At 39.7% G+C, this 16,763-nt stretch overlaps 2 protein-coding genes and 1 long non-coding RNA gene across 9 annotated transcripts in view; 1 reads left to right on the top strand and 2 right to left on the bottom strand.

The window, feature by feature from the left end:
* The window catches only part of LOC138359924 (uncharacterized), a 148,652-nt gene that overhangs the window by 42,868 nt on the left and 89,021 nt on the right, over positions 1-16,763 (bottom strand). The gene's annotated exons all lie outside the window — the stretch shown is intronic.
* Positions 1-16,763, top strand: part of LOC123752395 (uncharacterized) — a 74,523-nt gene that overhangs the window by 13,729 nt on the left and 44,031 nt on the right. The gene's annotated exons all lie outside the window — the stretch shown is intronic.
* LOC138360005 (uncharacterized) lies at positions 3,228-14,996 on the bottom strand. Its single transcript, XM_069319890.1, has 5 exons — positions 14,784-14,996; positions 11,481-11,599; positions 8,254-8,433; positions 6,264-6,420; positions 3,228-3,844 (listed from the first exon to the last, which is right to left on the bottom strand). The coding sequence occupies exons 1-5, from the start codon at positions 14,860-14,862 to the stop codon at positions 3,837-3,839; spliced, it is 543 nt and encodes a 180-aa protein (XP_069175991.1). The 5' UTR covers positions 14,863-14,996; the 3' UTR covers positions 3,228-3,836.

Here is a 16,763-nt window from a genome sequence, read left to right as displayed (position 1 = left end):
CTCTCACAAGTTGTCTGCAAACTCTTTGAACGTATGGTTAACGTTCGTCTGATGTGGTTCCTGGAACACCATCACCTCCTCTTCCCTTCTCAATTTGGTTTCCGCAAGTGCCGCAGCACGACAGATGTCCTGGTGAACTTGGAGGTCTATATTCGTACTGCTTTTGCTGCGAAGACCTCCGTTGTTGCCGTCCATTTTTACCTAGAAAAGGCTTACGACACCACTTGGCGTTATCATATCCTATCTCAACTTCATTCTTTTGGCCTTCGTGGACATCTCCCTCTCTTTCTCCGCAGCTTCCTCTCTCGTCGTTCCTTTCGGGTGCGCCTTGGTACCGCTCTCTCTCCCTCTTTTCAGCAATACGAAGGTGTGCCCCAGGGTAGTGTTCTGAGCACTACTCTTTTTCTTGTTGCCCTCAATGGTCTTCTTTCCTCTCTTCCTTCTGGTGTCTTCTCCGCTCTCTATGTCGATGATCTTACCCTTTGTTGTCAGGGTGATGATTCGCCTCTCCTTCAACGCCGGCTTCAACTTGCAATTGATGCCGTGTCGTCTTGGGCCACAGGTCATGGCTTCAAGTTCTCTACTTCTAAGACTTGTGCCATGACTTTTACGCGGAAACGGGTTGTTCTTCGTCCCTCTTTGTCACTTTATGGTCATCCCCTTGAATACAAAGATTCCGCGAAGCTTTTGGGGTTATTCCTTGACACTCGTTTGTCTTGGTCTCCCCATATCTCTTACCTCCGTGTTGAGTGCTCTAAGGCCCTTACCCTCCTTCGGGTCTTGTCCCATACTTCTTGGGGGGCAGATAGGCGCACTCTCCTTGCTTTACATTCCTCTCTCGTCCTGTCTAAGCTCGATTATGGTTGCCCTGCTTACTCGTCTGCTTCTCCTTCTACTCTTCGCCGTCTTGATGCTTTGCACCATACTGGGTTGCGCCTCAGTTCTGGTGCCTTTCGTTCGACTCCCATCCTTAGCTTATATGTTGACACTGGCTTCCTGTCTCTCCAGGACCGCCGTGATCGCTACTGTCTTCGCTATCTTGCGCGGTCCTTGCAACATCCTTCCTCTCGCCTCTGTCGTGCTTTAACTTTTACCCCTCCTGCGGTTCCTGTTCCTCTTCACCACCTCCCTCTTTCTGTCCGGTTATCTCGCCTACAGGATTCTCTCTCCGTTCGTATTTCTGATGTTTCTCCTCGTGTTGTTCCTTCTTTGCCCCCGTGGAGGGTCCCTCTTCCGCGGTTTTGTACTTCCTTGACCCGTATCACTAAAGCTTTTACCCCTCCTACGGTTCTAAAACGCCTTTTCCTCGAGCACTTTTCTTCTCACTCCCGCTCCGTTTCTGTCTTCACCGATGGGTCTAAGTCAGCGGACGGTGTTGGCTACTCTGTTGTTTTTCCTGATCGCACTTATATGTGTCGCTTGCCTCCGGAGACTAGCATCTTTACAGCGGAACTTTATGCTATTCTCTTTGCTCTTCGTCTCCTGCTTTCTCGTTGTCAGTCTTCCTTTGTGGTTGTTGTTGACTCTCGTAGTGCCCTCATGGCTCTCGGGTCCTTTAATCCGGTTCATCCAGTGGTTGTCGAGATCCAGCATTGGCTGTTTCTCGTTCACAGTAAATTTAAGTCGGTTGAGTTTTGTTGGGTTCCCAGCCATATTGGTGTGTCTTTAAATGAGCGTGCGGATGCTGCCGCTAAGGAAGCTGTCCGCTCTTGTCCCATCTCTCGTAAAGGCATTCCGTATTCCGACTTTTACCCGGTTATCCATTCCTCAGTCCTTACCCGTTGGCAGGCTTCTTGGTTGTCTGTTACTGGTAACAAGCTACGTACTCTTAAATGTTGTGTTTCTTCGTGGCCGTCCTCCTTCCACCGTAACCGGCGGTGGGAAACAGCTCTGGCGAGGTTGCGTATTGGCCATACTCGCTTAACCCATGGTCACTTGATGGAGCGCCGCCCTGCTCCTTATTGTCCTAGTTGCATTGTTCCTCTTACGGTCGTGCATGTCCTTCTTGAATGTCCTGACTTCCAGGACGAGCGTGTGTTTTGCTTTCCGACCGCCCCTCGCGGTCACCTGTCCCTCGATAGAATTCTTGGTGACTCGGATACTTTTGATATCGTTCGCCTTATGCGTTTTTGTTCTCGTATTGGCATCCTTGGTGATATTTAGCGCCCTCTGATTATTTTGCGTATTTGATGGTGCTACATAGCCTTCCCAGTTTGGTGCCTTCTTTTGATAATTACTTACTTACCCAAGCCCGGCATGAAACTAGGCTCTACTTGTGATAACTTGGTCCAACAGGCTGTTGCTTGCAGCTGCCCATAGGTCCATATATCCACAACAGCCCAGTTGGTCCAGTACTTCTTGCAAGAACTTTTCTAATTTGTTCTTAAAGTAGTCCACCTTTGTTCCAGCACAGTACCATACAGATTCATGGAGTTTTGTCAAGTACAATGGATTCATGTGATAAATATTATGGTAAAGTAAAATTTGACAGTAGTGAATGCCCCACCATAAGATCTTAGTCAGAGACATCACTTGAGTTTTTGTGTGCCTCCCACATGCTATTCATACACTAATCTTATGTGACTGTCAATCAAGTCGATACAGCCTCCCACTGTCTACTCTGTACAGCAGCAGCAGAAGTGTAAAGAGCAAAAAGTACCACATTTAGAGCTATATACATCACAGATTTGCTCAAAGTCAATCACAAATTTACCCCTTTCTCAATTTCATCAGGTTGAAAAGCATTGGCTCTTGAGTAAGAAACAAAAAAGCTGTGTAATAGTGAAAAGGTTTAACATTTTAAATAAAAAACTATATACAAGCTGTAAATATCTCTTTCATTCATTCATTATAGTACAGTATTACATGTATTATATAGCATCAAAGAAACAACCACACTGCAGCACAACCCTGAAATCATTCGTAACCAAAATAAAACAATTCATAATTACAGTATTTTAATTTAAATTGCCTAAATTATAAATCTTTGCGAAAATTACACAACTGTGCTCACCCACAGAAGCAGAGATCAATCAATAAACATTCAAATCATCAGAAACTTCTGAACATGGTCCCAATTTAGTACACACTAAAGTTCATTCAACGGACGTCTGTGCAACAAGAGGCTACAAGCCATCACAAAGCACTAAATGTCTTCAAGAGAACGTTTGATATAAAATTATAAATTACAAACCCTATATAGTACTGCAAGACATCATGTGTATCAAGTAATGAAGGCTTATTTTAATGAATAAGAGACAATAAGCCTTAGATTTAATGTGCAAATCTTTTGAGCAAATTAGGTTTACAACTGTTACAATTTTAGGACTACAGAATTTGCCAATATTTTGTATATCCCACTAATTCATCAGAATAATGACCATTTAATCTAAAAATTAATATTAAGAATTATTCCAATGCTTTTAACAGCATTTATAATTTTAAAGCCTTAACTTGCTTTAGGTTTGGGTGGTTTCAAAAATCCAATTTTTCGTAGATGTCTAACAATAAAAGGAGTGGCGGTAAGTGTTATAGCTATACGTGCTGGAGCAAACACCTTATGCACAGCATATGCCACTACAAATGTGGCAGCCCCTGCTGCTCTCACAGTGTTCAAATCTACGGCACTTCTACACTGTTAGCACTACCAGCTACTTCAGCGGCAACAGCCTCTGCCACGTCTCCCCGTTGAAGACTTTCTGTGGCTGCAACCTCGCCAAGAGCTTCCTCTGGTGCAGTTGCTATGGAGGCCGAAGTTTCACAACCCACAGCAGCAGCAGCTCCCTCGGTCACCCTTCCTATGTTGATGCCTAAACTCTTTATCAACCCCGTCATATCTACTCCACTGAAAATAAAGACAAAATAAATTAAATAAACAGGTCCAATATTAAGGTCAAGACTAGTACAAACAGCTGCCACCCAGCCTAGCTCCACCGTTAACATGTTCTAACACAATAGATTTTGCACGAAAGGCAGACTAAGTCTATGCTTTGAAGTATGGAGTACAAGGAAAAAAAATGGAGAAAATACTGTACATCAAGTATATTAAGAATTTTAATTCATTCTAAATTCTGCTGTTGTAGCCTGTCAGATAATATTACACACAATCTTGTACACAATGTATTTTATATAGCACTAAGCAGCAGTGTGCCAGTGGAACCACACTGAACCAACAACTCAGCTAACAGACTATTTTAAAGTAGATGGTGAACAAGTGGTTTTACTGATGCTATACATAGAATCTTTTTTTTTTACCAATATCTTTACAAACTGAAATAAAATCAAATTCTTTAGCTTCACTTCATAACATTACACTAAAATTCAACCAATGTGTGTGTGTCACCCATAAGGATTCCTTTTACACAATGCCACATGTCATCAAAATGTATCAGGAAGAGCTCAAAAGTAGTACAGTACTGTACTCTGAGAAGCCTGAAGATAACTGTTCATGGTTTTAACTGAATGCATCGAGCCTGAACAAAGTCTTCTCATTCCAAGCATAAAACAAGAAGGAAATGCACAAAAGCATCTCCTGATAAAACAAGCCAAGACCAGAAAGCTAGTAAACGTACTTGCCTGAAAGTTTGAACAATGTACTAATGAAAAAACTAACCATCTAAAGAGGCACGAATCTGAATTGTCCACGACGAAGGACAGGCACGTTATCAAATGCCCAATTGGGCATCAACAGCACACAGCAATGATTTGCTTTTTTAAAAAGGCTGCCAAGCTTCAAAGACAACTAGAAAAATCTAGCCAAAAATCAAGATGTAGCTCTACCAAAGCAATTATATATGATGCAATGGTGTTGAGCATAAATTGCTGAGCCATGTAAAGAAATAAAAATAAGGAACATGGGAGCTGGCACACACCGAAATCAGGAGCCAGGGCTGAACTGGCCATAAGAAAGTAAGGTTGTCCCTGGATGAAACTAAAGCTGAAGGTGGCTAACAAATTTTATTAATGGAGAAATACAAAATTGAGGGGTAAAGCTAAGCCATAGTGGCACCACCAAGGTGCCATTATAGGATGTAGTAACAGTCAGAATAAGCCACTTGACCAGACAAGGCCATAAGAAAAAAATAAGCAAAGGAACAAATAATGTACTTAGAGAGAGAGAGAGAGAGAGAGAGAGAGAGAGAGAGAGAGAGAGAGAGAGAGAGAGAGAGAGAGAGAGAGAGAGAGAGAGAGAGAGAGACCTATGAAAACATACTCCCCTATAGTACTGTGAATCAATTTGGCCAAGAAACAACACTAGGATCAGAAAACTGCACAGGAAGCCATAAGATACAGACACCCAAAATCCTAAGCGAGGAGAAAGACAAGGAAGGGAACCAAGTTGGGACACCAAGGAGGGCCAAGAGAAGAATCTGGAACAAAGAAAACTGAACGTGACACCCATTGGTACATAGTCAATCCAAGATGATGCACAGCACCGTCCTCATGGAATGGGGATACACAGACTGGGGCGCGCACACACTTGCATGCACAAATTTGCAGTCTCGTTCAAATTCCAACAGATCCACACTGAATACTAAAGTCAAATGGTTACTAAAATAAGGTTTCTACCACCAACACAAGCCAAGATTCAAAAGAGGTCATCCAGTAATGCACACGACACGCAACAAATGGGAACAGAGGGGAGGACCAAATTATAAGAGGCCAGAAGAGAACCTATGTCCAGTGCCCAACACCACAATACTAGGGACATAGGAAAAAAAGAAGGCGAGATGGGAAGGAAGGTACCAGCAGAGAGCCAGCCAGTGAAAGAAAACACAAAACTTGCAGAAATGCAGGAGAAAAAAAAAAAAAAGTAACGAGAGTTTCCAAGATGCACTATAAAGCACCAGAACAGAGTAAAATGCCATGAAAGCCTACTGCCCAGGAAGAGCACTACACAGTTCCAAGGTGCTGCTACACATTCCAAAGCAACAGGACATACTACCTGCAGTACAGTTTTGGAGGTTTGTAATGTGCTTCACCCTTTTTGTCAAGCACCGAAATGAAAAACTGTCTGCAAGATAAATCTCGTGCCCTTCACCGAAGAAGATGAGGCCTGGGTGCAAAGGCAATCTCTCACCTCAACATATGGGTACACACATTGTTCGTACACGAAGAAAACCGTCGACTGTTTAAATAGTCTATTCTACTGTTGCCACACACAGTCTCCAGACCTCTATAATCAAGTCCACTCAGTTTTAACAGAGCAACACGCTTCACGAGGGATCCGAGTCCCAAACTGCCAAAGGTTATGAGGGCAGTACCTGGGTTTTTCTTCAAGATGATGGTAGAGTGGTGGTGGTCGAGGAGGTCACCAGAGACATACTTGTCATCCTGGGCCCACTGACCACCAAGCATGTTTAGATGAACTGGGGCCTTCCCTGAAATTCCATAAGGCTTGGGGACATTTGCTTGCATCACCTGAAAAGATAAAAAAATTTAATTAAACCAGAATGAAAATACAGTTTTCTCTATGCAGGCGATGAGTCACAATAACGTGGCTAAAGTATGTTGACCAGACCACACAACAGAAGGTGAAGGGACGACGACGTTTCGGTCCATCCTGGACCATTCTCAAGTCTATTGTGATGAGGGAAGGTGGTGAAGGAAACGTTTTAACAAACATGACCTAACGTAAGCTTACCCTTCCATTTATCTTTCTCTTTCCTTTTTCTGTCCCATGTTTTCTCTTACGATCCCTTTCTCATTCCTATTCCTATCCCCTTTATTACACATTACCTTTCATAACTTTTACCTTTCTTTTTCTTCCTCTAAGATTTTCTTCTCACCTCTCTCTCGCCTATTTATTGCCTTTGCCTCATCACAATCGCTTTGAGAATGGTGCGGGACGGACCAAAACGTCGTCATCCCTTCACTTTCTATTGTTTGGTCAACAAGTATTTCATGCTTCATTCAAGTGGTGAATGGATGCAAAGTAGTGGTTGGAAAGTGGGGGTATGCAAGGCTTAAAAGGCAATGTGGATGTCTTGGTGGGTGTGTTCAGAGACAAGTTTGTTCCTCTCAAATGCCTTGAGTCATACATAGAGGTGAAGGGAAGGTGATAAACTGGAGTGATTTGATTATGTGAAGAAAGAAGTGTATGAAGTGAAATATGCACGAGAAGCTAGAGAAATTTTTGTGGGTCAAGATCAATATGCAATGCTGTGCAAAATTTGTGCAAGTGGGAGGTATTCCAACCAGAACCAGTGTGAAACAAGTGTCTATATTTAAGTTAAGAGATGGTAAAAGACAAATAATAATTAGGTAAAATATTAAATAATGTAAGGGAAAATCACCATTTAACATTATTGGGAACAGAAACCCGTTTGACTTGTGTAAAAGTCCGTATAACCCTACTAACATATCCCAAAATGCAACCTCCAACACTAATTCCCAAAATGAGCCCAAACACCACACTGCCAAGGAATCGAACCCAGGACAAATTTTGCAGGCTAACTGCATTTTATTTTTTTGTGACACATTTCTGGATTCATCATATGCACATTTTTAGGTTAAGTATCACTATACTTAACCATTTATACTTAATGTTTCACTCAAGTATAAATAATTACCCTTGGGCATTTCATATCACCAGTATGAAAACCTTAGTTTAATTGTATTTTTTATTTTCCTGAGCTTACATTTTGCCACTCAGAATATCTGTTACACTATGCTCTCAAAGGTCACAAGAATTGTGTAGCAAGCGATATGCAGTTCACCTGCTCATCATTCCATTACATCATATAGATAATGGATACCCACTATGTAGTTTTTATAACCTAAATTAGCATGGCTCATTAGCTAAACTAAAGTACAATAAATGTACATGAACATTTATGAATATTAAATTAAAAAAAATGTTAAACCAGTACCACCCAAATCTTTTGACTCGTCTGCATCCAAATAGGTCTTTTCCCAAAGGCATTTGCATATGCCTGGTTGTGGTGTACCAAAGTAATACAAGGATATTCACATTTAAGGAAATGAGGAGTGGTGCCCAATTTACCATGTAGTATTCATCCTTTAAATATTTTTGAATTTTAAATAACTTATTAAAAAACAAAAAAAGCTTCACAGAGATGCCTTACTGCATCATTATGTTGTGTATAACTTTCTTAACTTTCCCAAAAATAAACTTTCAAACAAGGACTCTTCAAATATAAATACTTACTACATGGTTCAGTTCTATGTGGTGTCTAAGGAATGATTATTATATACAATAAGGATCTTACTTTAGGTATAAATCAAACTCACCGAAGACAAAGAAACTGTGATGCGTGCATCATAAACATCAACGTGAGAGTCAACAGGCAGTGTTCCACGGTTGTAGGCACTCTGTGACCCTTGGTTGCCCAAGGACCCTGAGCTAAACAAGCTGCCCACTTGGTTCAACTGTGAAGAAACATCTCTGTTGCGACGAGGAGAGAAACGTGCCTGCAAAAGAGAAAAAAAATTACCAAATACCTGTACTTTTATTCAATTACAGCACAGCACAGTTCCTATGTTATTCATAAACCTATTTTTCCCCCCTCTCCTACAATTTATTGCTGAATAATAAAATTATCAGAAAGCATATACCTTTCCATATGGGAAAATTACCCTTGAACCTAGGGCTTTGACCTGCCTGGGCACAAAAATTGTAGTAGGCATTTTCAGTCCTCGTTAAATGCAAAGATAATAAGTTTAAAACCATGAGAATGGAAGGTTAAAAGTTAAGCGAGAAAAATGTTCAATGTGCAAGGTTCATATGAGAATAAAAAGTGGAAGTATTAAAGCAGGAGTAAGAGAATTAGAGGAGTAAGGAGAGAGTTGGCTTTCTAATGAAAAAGTAACCTGAAGAATTAAATGGCAACTAATACTGTAGTTGTCAAACTAATACAAGCTTCATGGGCTTTGTAGGTATGTGAATGAAATTTTAGTGATTGGTCATTAGGTTTGCTCAAGTGAAAAACAAAGACTTTATGATACTTTGGAATGCTAGGCTTGCATTATACCAAAACGTTACAATAATTATTATTACTTTTGACATTTACTCTAGTTAAGTGGGACTAGGCCTCAAGTGACATGATTGGTATACAAATAAACAATGACTGTTGTACAGTAATTAAATGTTATATATTACAAATCAAATTTTCAGGCATTAGGAAATGCACAACAAGAATGGGGACAGACAGGAGGTACTAAATTACAGACCAGTGTCAATAACAAGTAAATATAAAGTGCTGGAGACTAATCGAGAAGAGAATAGTGAGCACCTGGAAAGACTAAACTTTTAGTAACAAAATGTCAGCATGGACTGAGGAGGAGGAAGTCATGCCTAGCAAACCTGATTGAATTTGAAATCTACCCAGGAAAGATGTAATCTAGGTAGAATGCATTTTCCTAAACTGTCAAAAGCATTCGATGTTGTTCCACACAAAAGACTGGCGTAAAAGATGGAAATGTCAGCTGGGGTAATTAGGAAGGCACTAAACAAAGTAAGGGAGTACCTGAAGTACAGAAGGCAAAACATCAAGAGGCAAGGTCTCCAGCAGGAGGAATATAATAAGTAGGATCCCCTAAGGCTTGGTCCTGGGACCACTACTGTCCTTAACTTGTATTAATGAGCTACCCAAGAGTGTGTGTGCTCATATATGCTGCTATTTGCAGATTCTGTAAAGCTAATGAGGAATGTAATAATAGAGAACTGCAAAATGTTGCAGGACCTTTACAAACTCCAGGAGTGGGAAAACATACTGGTAGTTGATGGAGTTCAATCCACTAAGTGTAAGGTAATGAGGATGGGGAAAAGGAGAAAAGACCAGAAGATGTTTATAACCATAAATGGGAAGCAACTACAGGAATTCGAGTAAGATTTGAGAGAGGATATCATTTGAGTCCAACAATATCACCAGAGGCACACAAAGCAACCCGTTCTCGCAAATTTAATAAGTCAGTATTGACTTATTAAATATGTGCATAGGTGACATACTTAACATAATAGATACCCTTAAAAAGATTCATAGAAAACACCGACCTTACCTAACCTTGTTAGTATCTTAAGATAAGCATCTTATTGCTTCGTAATTACAATTATTACCTAACCTATAATAGGTATAGGTTAAGTAATAATTGTAATTTCGAAGCAATAAGATGCTTATCTTAAGATACTAACAAGGTTAGGTAAGGTCGGTGTTTTCTATGAATCTTTTTAAGGGTTTCTATTATGTTTAGTATATCACCTATGCACGTAGTTAATAAGTCAATATTGACTTTACGAATTTGCGAGAACGGGTTGCACAAAGGTAGGGTGGCTTTGGTAGCATATGGGATGCTGGTGAACACTAGTAAGTAGCTTAGAAACCTAAATCAGGACTATTTCAAAGCAATCTACACAGCTTTTGCTGCTGGAATATGCAGCATTGGCCTGAAATACACACCTTGTCAAATAAAACTAAAATTTAAAAAGTGCCAAGGTTTGCAAAAGATTAGTTCCAGAGCCAAGATGCTTAAGCTAGAATATGTTAAAGGAGCTTTACCTCATAACCCAGGAGGACAAAAGAAACAGAGGAGATATGATCACAACATACAAGATACTGAAGGGAATAAACAAGGTGAACAATGATAGCCACTTTAAATTGAGAAAAAATAGGACAAGGTAATTATGTAATTACCAGGAGAAAGTACCAAGCCTTTCTAACTATACATTAGAGGACAAGTTTAAGCTGATAGCCACTTTAAATTGAGAAAAAATAGGACAAGGTAATTATGTAATTACCAGGAGAAAGTACCAAGCCTTTCTAACTATACATTAGAGGACAAGTTTAAGCTGGTAAACAAAAATAAAAAGTGCATGAAAATACTCATACAGGTTGTCAACAAGTGAAATGCACAGAGAGAAGATGAAGTGGAAGCCACCTCCATCCACAACTTTAACAGCAGATTCGACAAAGAATGCGATTGTCAGCATTGTTCAACTATAATGCAACAAGTACAGCACAACAAGGCTAGTAGGTAGGGCATCCCCTTTGTAGCCAGAGAGCCAAACACTGATAGGCAAGCACAAATGTACTTTATGTTGTGAAGTGATACACGGGTATAAAAAGGCCAATAGGGTGTGTTCCTGTGCAAAGATGCATTTTAAATTACATACAGAACAACCCCAATTACCAAGTCAATCTGTACCTTCAAATGTTCAATGTGAAAATTGGGTGGTTACCGGGCATATTTTTATATATTCTCGATTCAATAAACTTCAATTCAAATTTCTTTCATTTAGAAATGTGCATTTTGGAGAAGAAATTCAGTAGGTGGATTATTTTATAAAGTTCTCAACAATATTATAAAATCATACATGGCTGAAAGAAACTAGCCAATATTTTATACTATTAACTATTGTAATCCTTTTTATAGGGTAGTCTTTATAAATACAGTACTTCTCACATCTGTCGAGTTAATTGAATGACACCCTTAAATTCTCCCATGTCTTCAACATACTGTACCTTTTCCGACGCCTGAAGCTCCTCTACGTTTGCTGGCATGGGTATGTGTGATGGTTGAAAACTGGTCATTCCACTCGCTGCCTGATGCATCTTTTGCTGTGGTGGTTGCTGCTGTTGTTCTGGTAAAGGAAATCTTCAATGTTACATCCCACTAGATGTATAGACACTCATTCTTTGCACAAACATTTATTATATGATGGGTATATGTTAGAAAATATAATGGATTGTCGTTGTCCCCTTAAAGCCATACTCGTTCAATTTTTTGCCAGACCCATTAAAGCTTAACCTGACTAATAAATGCTGCACACATCTAGAGCCTGGCCCCAGGCCTGGCTCGGGGAGTAGAAGAATTCCCGAAACCCTATCCAGGAACTTCTGCTAGAGCATGCTAGCAGAAGTTCCTCAAACCTTTCACTCTATTAAAGGTCTCTGCCCTTTTCTTTCCATAAACCTTTCCACTGTTCCCTTCTAAACAACTGTCGTCTGCCTACTGTATGATCTTTTACCATATTTCACCCTTATTTACCATTGGTAAATGATCCTAAGGTATTTTACCATGTTCTTACCACCACGGTGTATTGCACTTCACTTGCTCCACAATTCATCCCCCCCCCCACACTATGTTATACTCTACTTCACTACCATAACCATGCCACATGCTTATACCAGCCAACTCTCAAAATCATAATTACCATAGCTTGTAGTCTTTAGCACTACCCCTATCCAATTTAAGAAAGTTTAAATTCCATTTGTCACAACTGGGAGTAGAATATTACTCCACAACATTCCTACTTTCATTATATTCTTCACCTTTCATACCACTCTTCTATTCATTATACTCTTACAGTACCCACCATACTACTACTTTCCAAATTGGCCCAAAAAATTTGAATCTTGCTACCTCGCCTAGTATGTCATCCTATATTTTTATCCTACAGTTCAAATAGCAGTTCCAAACCCATCCCCAGACTTCACAGTTGAACAGCAAAAGAACAAAGAACCGAGACAAACTAAAGGAGTTACACACAGGCCAGTACAGACAAAGTACTGTACAGACAAAGTTAAAAACAAGGATTGGGCAGGTGATCATGACAGTGGATGGAGGAGAGGATTCACCCAGTCAGGCAGACCTAACCCTATAGATTTGTCGACAAGCAGGCACAATAACTATAGTATGTATGGAATAATAGTATGCAGGAGCAATCTTACATGCCCCTAGGAACAATGTCAGGTGTTTAAACTGCTTCTACACAAATACCAGAAGCCTAGTAAATAAATTACACATTGTGTGCATACAGAGGCCGAGAATCCTGACTCTTTTAGGAAGTATTATCATAAACATATTAATGTATTTAATACTTTGTCAAATAGTGTATGGCAGTGTCACCGAGTTAGTAAGGATTACCGTTTTGTTAGAATACAATAGGTTGGCGAAATTGCATAGGAGTGCCTCTCCAAGTTAGTAAGGGGGAGTGACTCCACCAGTGGAGTGGTTAGTTGTGAGAGATAGGATGTTTCAGCTGCTGAAGTTAAGTAGATTGTTTTGCTGGGCGTTATAAATCTGACAATTTTAGGTCTGGTATACAGACCTATACTATTAATTTATTACAATTTATGTTATCTGTGATCAAGTGCTGGTTCAAGTTTTATTTATTTTATTATGTTATTTGTTTGTCCATTTCATGCAGTATATTGACGGGCCACCTCTTTTAATGAGGGAGACATCTCCCGTCACGCAGGGTGCAGTCGTACCTCCACAGATCTCCAGTATCATCTATTGATACTGGTAATGGCTCAAAAGGGCCACCACTTACGGGCTATTCATGCCCGTGCCACCTTTTGGGTGGCATAATCATCATCAATCAATCAATCTTTAATGAACAAGTTTAATGAACAATTCATTTTACTGCTAGCAGTTGGGAGAAAAATGCCAGCAAGAAGTTTAGAAGCTGTTATCAGGTTCAGAAGGATTACAGAATGTGAATGTTAACTGTTTTACAGCAAGGGTAGACCTTGAAGTCTTCCAGGGATGAACATCCCTTGGAGACATGATGATTAAAATACTAAACAATTTGAAGGATGTTGATCTGCAAATTTGTTTTTTCCGAAAGGTCAGATGTAAGGAACAAGGGTTACAAGCTCAACAAGCCACAATGTAAGACCGAGAACGGGAGATGCTTTTTCACCAGCAGGGTTATTAAGGCATGGAACCTCCTACCCACCAAAGCCATAAATGCCAAAACTCCAAAAAATGTTAACTTTTAAAGTACAAATGGAAAAGATAGACAAATGGGGAGAGGACCTTGAACAAGCCGCCGGCTTCCTGTCCTTGTCGAGTCCATTAGTGTTAGTGGCTCTCCGGCAAACAGGTAAACACTTCTTTTGCACACATTGAGATTATAATGCTACTGAATAATTTTAAGATCACAACTTGGAACATTTACTACAGCAATTTTCAGCAACATATATAATTCATATACAGTAATTTGTATTTTTATTAACATTTAAAAAAAAATCAGGTACATGCTTTCTAATTTTTACAAAGTCGTGCATGTTCCTTTTACATTCTACTTTTTATGTGCTTGCAGAAAAATTAATTCCTAAATTAATTTATATAATTCAATATCAACAAATTATATTGAAGCCTCACAAAGAGACCCACACGATCTCTACAAATGATCAGAAGACTGGCAAATGCTCTTTAATATAGACAAATGCAGGACCTTACATGTGGGAATAATAATGCTCATCTTGACAACCAAATTAACATTACCTTGCAGCAGATCGATAAAAAGCACCTTTGAGTCAGGACCCATGATTCACTGAAAGTTAAATGATGGATTCAACTATCAATCTTCCCGGCCCTGAGTCCGGGACACCAAGAGGAAAGGGTCGGGAAGTCAACCAAAATAAGTTTAGTTTGTTGAAACGTGTGTACGATCTGACCATTACCTTCACCTTGCTATCTTCCTCTCAAGAACATTAATATAGTGTACAACCATAATTCAGACTAAACTATTTAGACTCATTAGAACAATCTGCACCTAAACAATCCACTCTTCTACCACACAATGTTTATCATACTGAGTAATGTGAAATAACTCGTGACCATCCGGTCCCCAAGGTTGGTCAGGGTCACCTTCTCTTGTTGTCAGGCTGGTGTTAACCGACCCTTGGATGACCTCATTGTATCCCCCTTTCACGATATAACGCAAAATGACACACCTATACATACACAACTTACAGAAGGACGAACAGGTAAGTTATAACAGATAACAACACGGTGATATAAGAGGTTCTTACCTGCAGAGAGTGTGTGCTTGTGTCTGGCTCCTGCTGACACCACGCGCCCGGCCCTCACACCTACCACCATCACTGACATCTTCTAACACTCACAACTCAACGTTACTGTAGAAAGAGAGGACTTGTACTGTTGGCTAGTAGAGTATTACTGGTGCAGCGTAAACCTTCCCTCGGGGCGGCTCAGTGTGTTGTGGTTGACAAGTGTCTGGTGGCCCGCCTTTTAAACACGCCAGGTTGCCAGAGTCAAGTTGCTGAAAGTAGAGAGCTGACGCTCTAAAAGTAGTGAATTTGTATCATAAGAGTAGCCCAATTTTTTGTTTAGTGATTGATACGGGTTTTAAAGTAATCTATTTTGATATATAGAGTACATTAAAGATTTTAATTGTTTTATTAATATTTTCTCTGCACATATATATACACCCATTATGCTTCACTAAACTGAGAAATAAACTGAAATATATAGTTAATGTATTTAACCAATATGATAATAGGATAACTTACCAATATTTACTGTTTGAAGCCTAATGGGTGTGGAGTCCTTCCACGTCTTTACAGTTGAAGATTATCAAGATCTTAAGAACATAAGAAGAAGAACAAAGGTAACTGCAGAAGGCCTATTGGCCCATACGAGGCAGCTCCTATTCTATAACCACCCAATCCCACTCATATACTTGTCCAACCCGTGCTTGAAACAATCGAGGGACCCCACCTCCACAATGTTACGCGGCAATTGGTTCCACAAATCAACAACCCTGTTACCGAACCAGTATTTACCCAAGTCTTTCCTAAATCTAAACTTATCCAATTTATATCCATTGTTTCGTGTTCTGTCCTGTGTTGATACTTTTAATACCCTATTAATATCCCCCCGGTTATGTCCATTCATCCACTTGTAAACCTCTATCATGTCACCCCTAACTCTTCGCCTTTCCAGTGAATGCAACTTAAGCTTTGTTAATCTTTCTTCATATGAAAGATTTCTAATTTGGGGAATTAACTTAGTCATCCTACGCTGGACACGTTCAAGTGAATTTATATCCATTCTATAATATGGCGACCAAAACTGAACTGCATAATCTAAATGGGGCCTAACTAGAGCAAGATATAGCTTGAGAACCACACCAGGTGTCTTGTTACTAGCGCTGCGATTAATAAATCCAAGTGTCCGATTTGCCTTATTACGAACATTTATGCATTGATCCTTTTGCTTTAAATTCTTACTAATCATAACTCCCAGATCCCTTTCGCAATCCGACTTCGCAATCACAACACCATCTAGCTCGTATCTTGTAACTCTATCATCATTACCTAACCTCAGAACTTTACATTTATCAGCATTAAACTGCATCTGCCAATCCTTTGACCATTTCAAAACCCTATCTAGATCAACTTGAAGTGATAGTGAGTCCTCCTCCGAATTAATTTCCCTACCGATTTTCGTATCATCGGCAAATTTGCAAATGTTGCTACTCAAACCTGAATCTAAATCATTTATATATATTATAAACAACAGAGGTCCCAGGACAGAGCCTTGAGGCACTCCACTTACAACATTTTCCCACTCTGACTTGATTCCATTTATACTAACTCTCTGTTTCCTTTGGTATAGCCATGCCCTAATCCAGCTTAATATAGCACCCCCAATACCATGAGAGACTATTTTTTTAATCAGTCTTTCATGTGGCACTGTATCAAAAGCTTTGCTAAAGTCAAGGTATACAACATCGCAATCCTTACCACTATCAACTGCCTCAACAATGCTAGAATAAAAAGATAACAAATTTGTTAAACATGAACGGCCATTTATAAAACCATGTTGCGACTCAATTATTAATTTATGTTTTTCAAGATGAAGACGAATATTATTTGCTATTATAGATTCGAGTAACTTTCCCACAATAGACGTTAGGCTAATTGGTCGATAGTTAGACGCAAGTGATCTATCTCCTTTCTTAAAAACTGGTATCACATTAGCAACTT

The sequence above is a fragment of the Procambarus clarkii genome, chromosome 94 (assembly GCF_040958095.1).
Source record: "Procambarus clarkii isolate CNS0578487 chromosome 94, FALCON_Pclarkii_2.0, whole genome shotgun sequence".
Lineage (NCBI taxonomy): Eukaryota > Metazoa > Arthropoda > Malacostraca > Decapoda > Cambaridae > Procambarus > Procambarus clarkii.
Note: the sequence above shows the minus strand (reverse complement) of the source record. Positions and strands in the feature narration are given on the sequence as shown.

What these genes read in the sequence shown, in the direction of transcription:
- LOC138360005 (XM_069319890.1), bottom strand. Translation starts at nt 14,862, where the DNA reads ATGTCAGTGATGGTGGTAGGTGTGAGGGCCGGGCGCGTGGTGTCAGCA. An exon ending in CAAGCACACACTCTCTGCAG is followed by an intron (nt 11,600 to 14,783) that starts GTAAGAACCTCT and finishes TTCCTTTACCAG; the next exon opens with AACAACAGCAGCAACCACCA. An exon ending in TCACAGTTTCTTTGTCTTCG is followed by an intron (nt 6,421 to 8,253) that starts GTGAGTTTGATT and finishes TTATCTTTTCAG; the next exon opens with GTGATGCAAGCAAATGTCCC.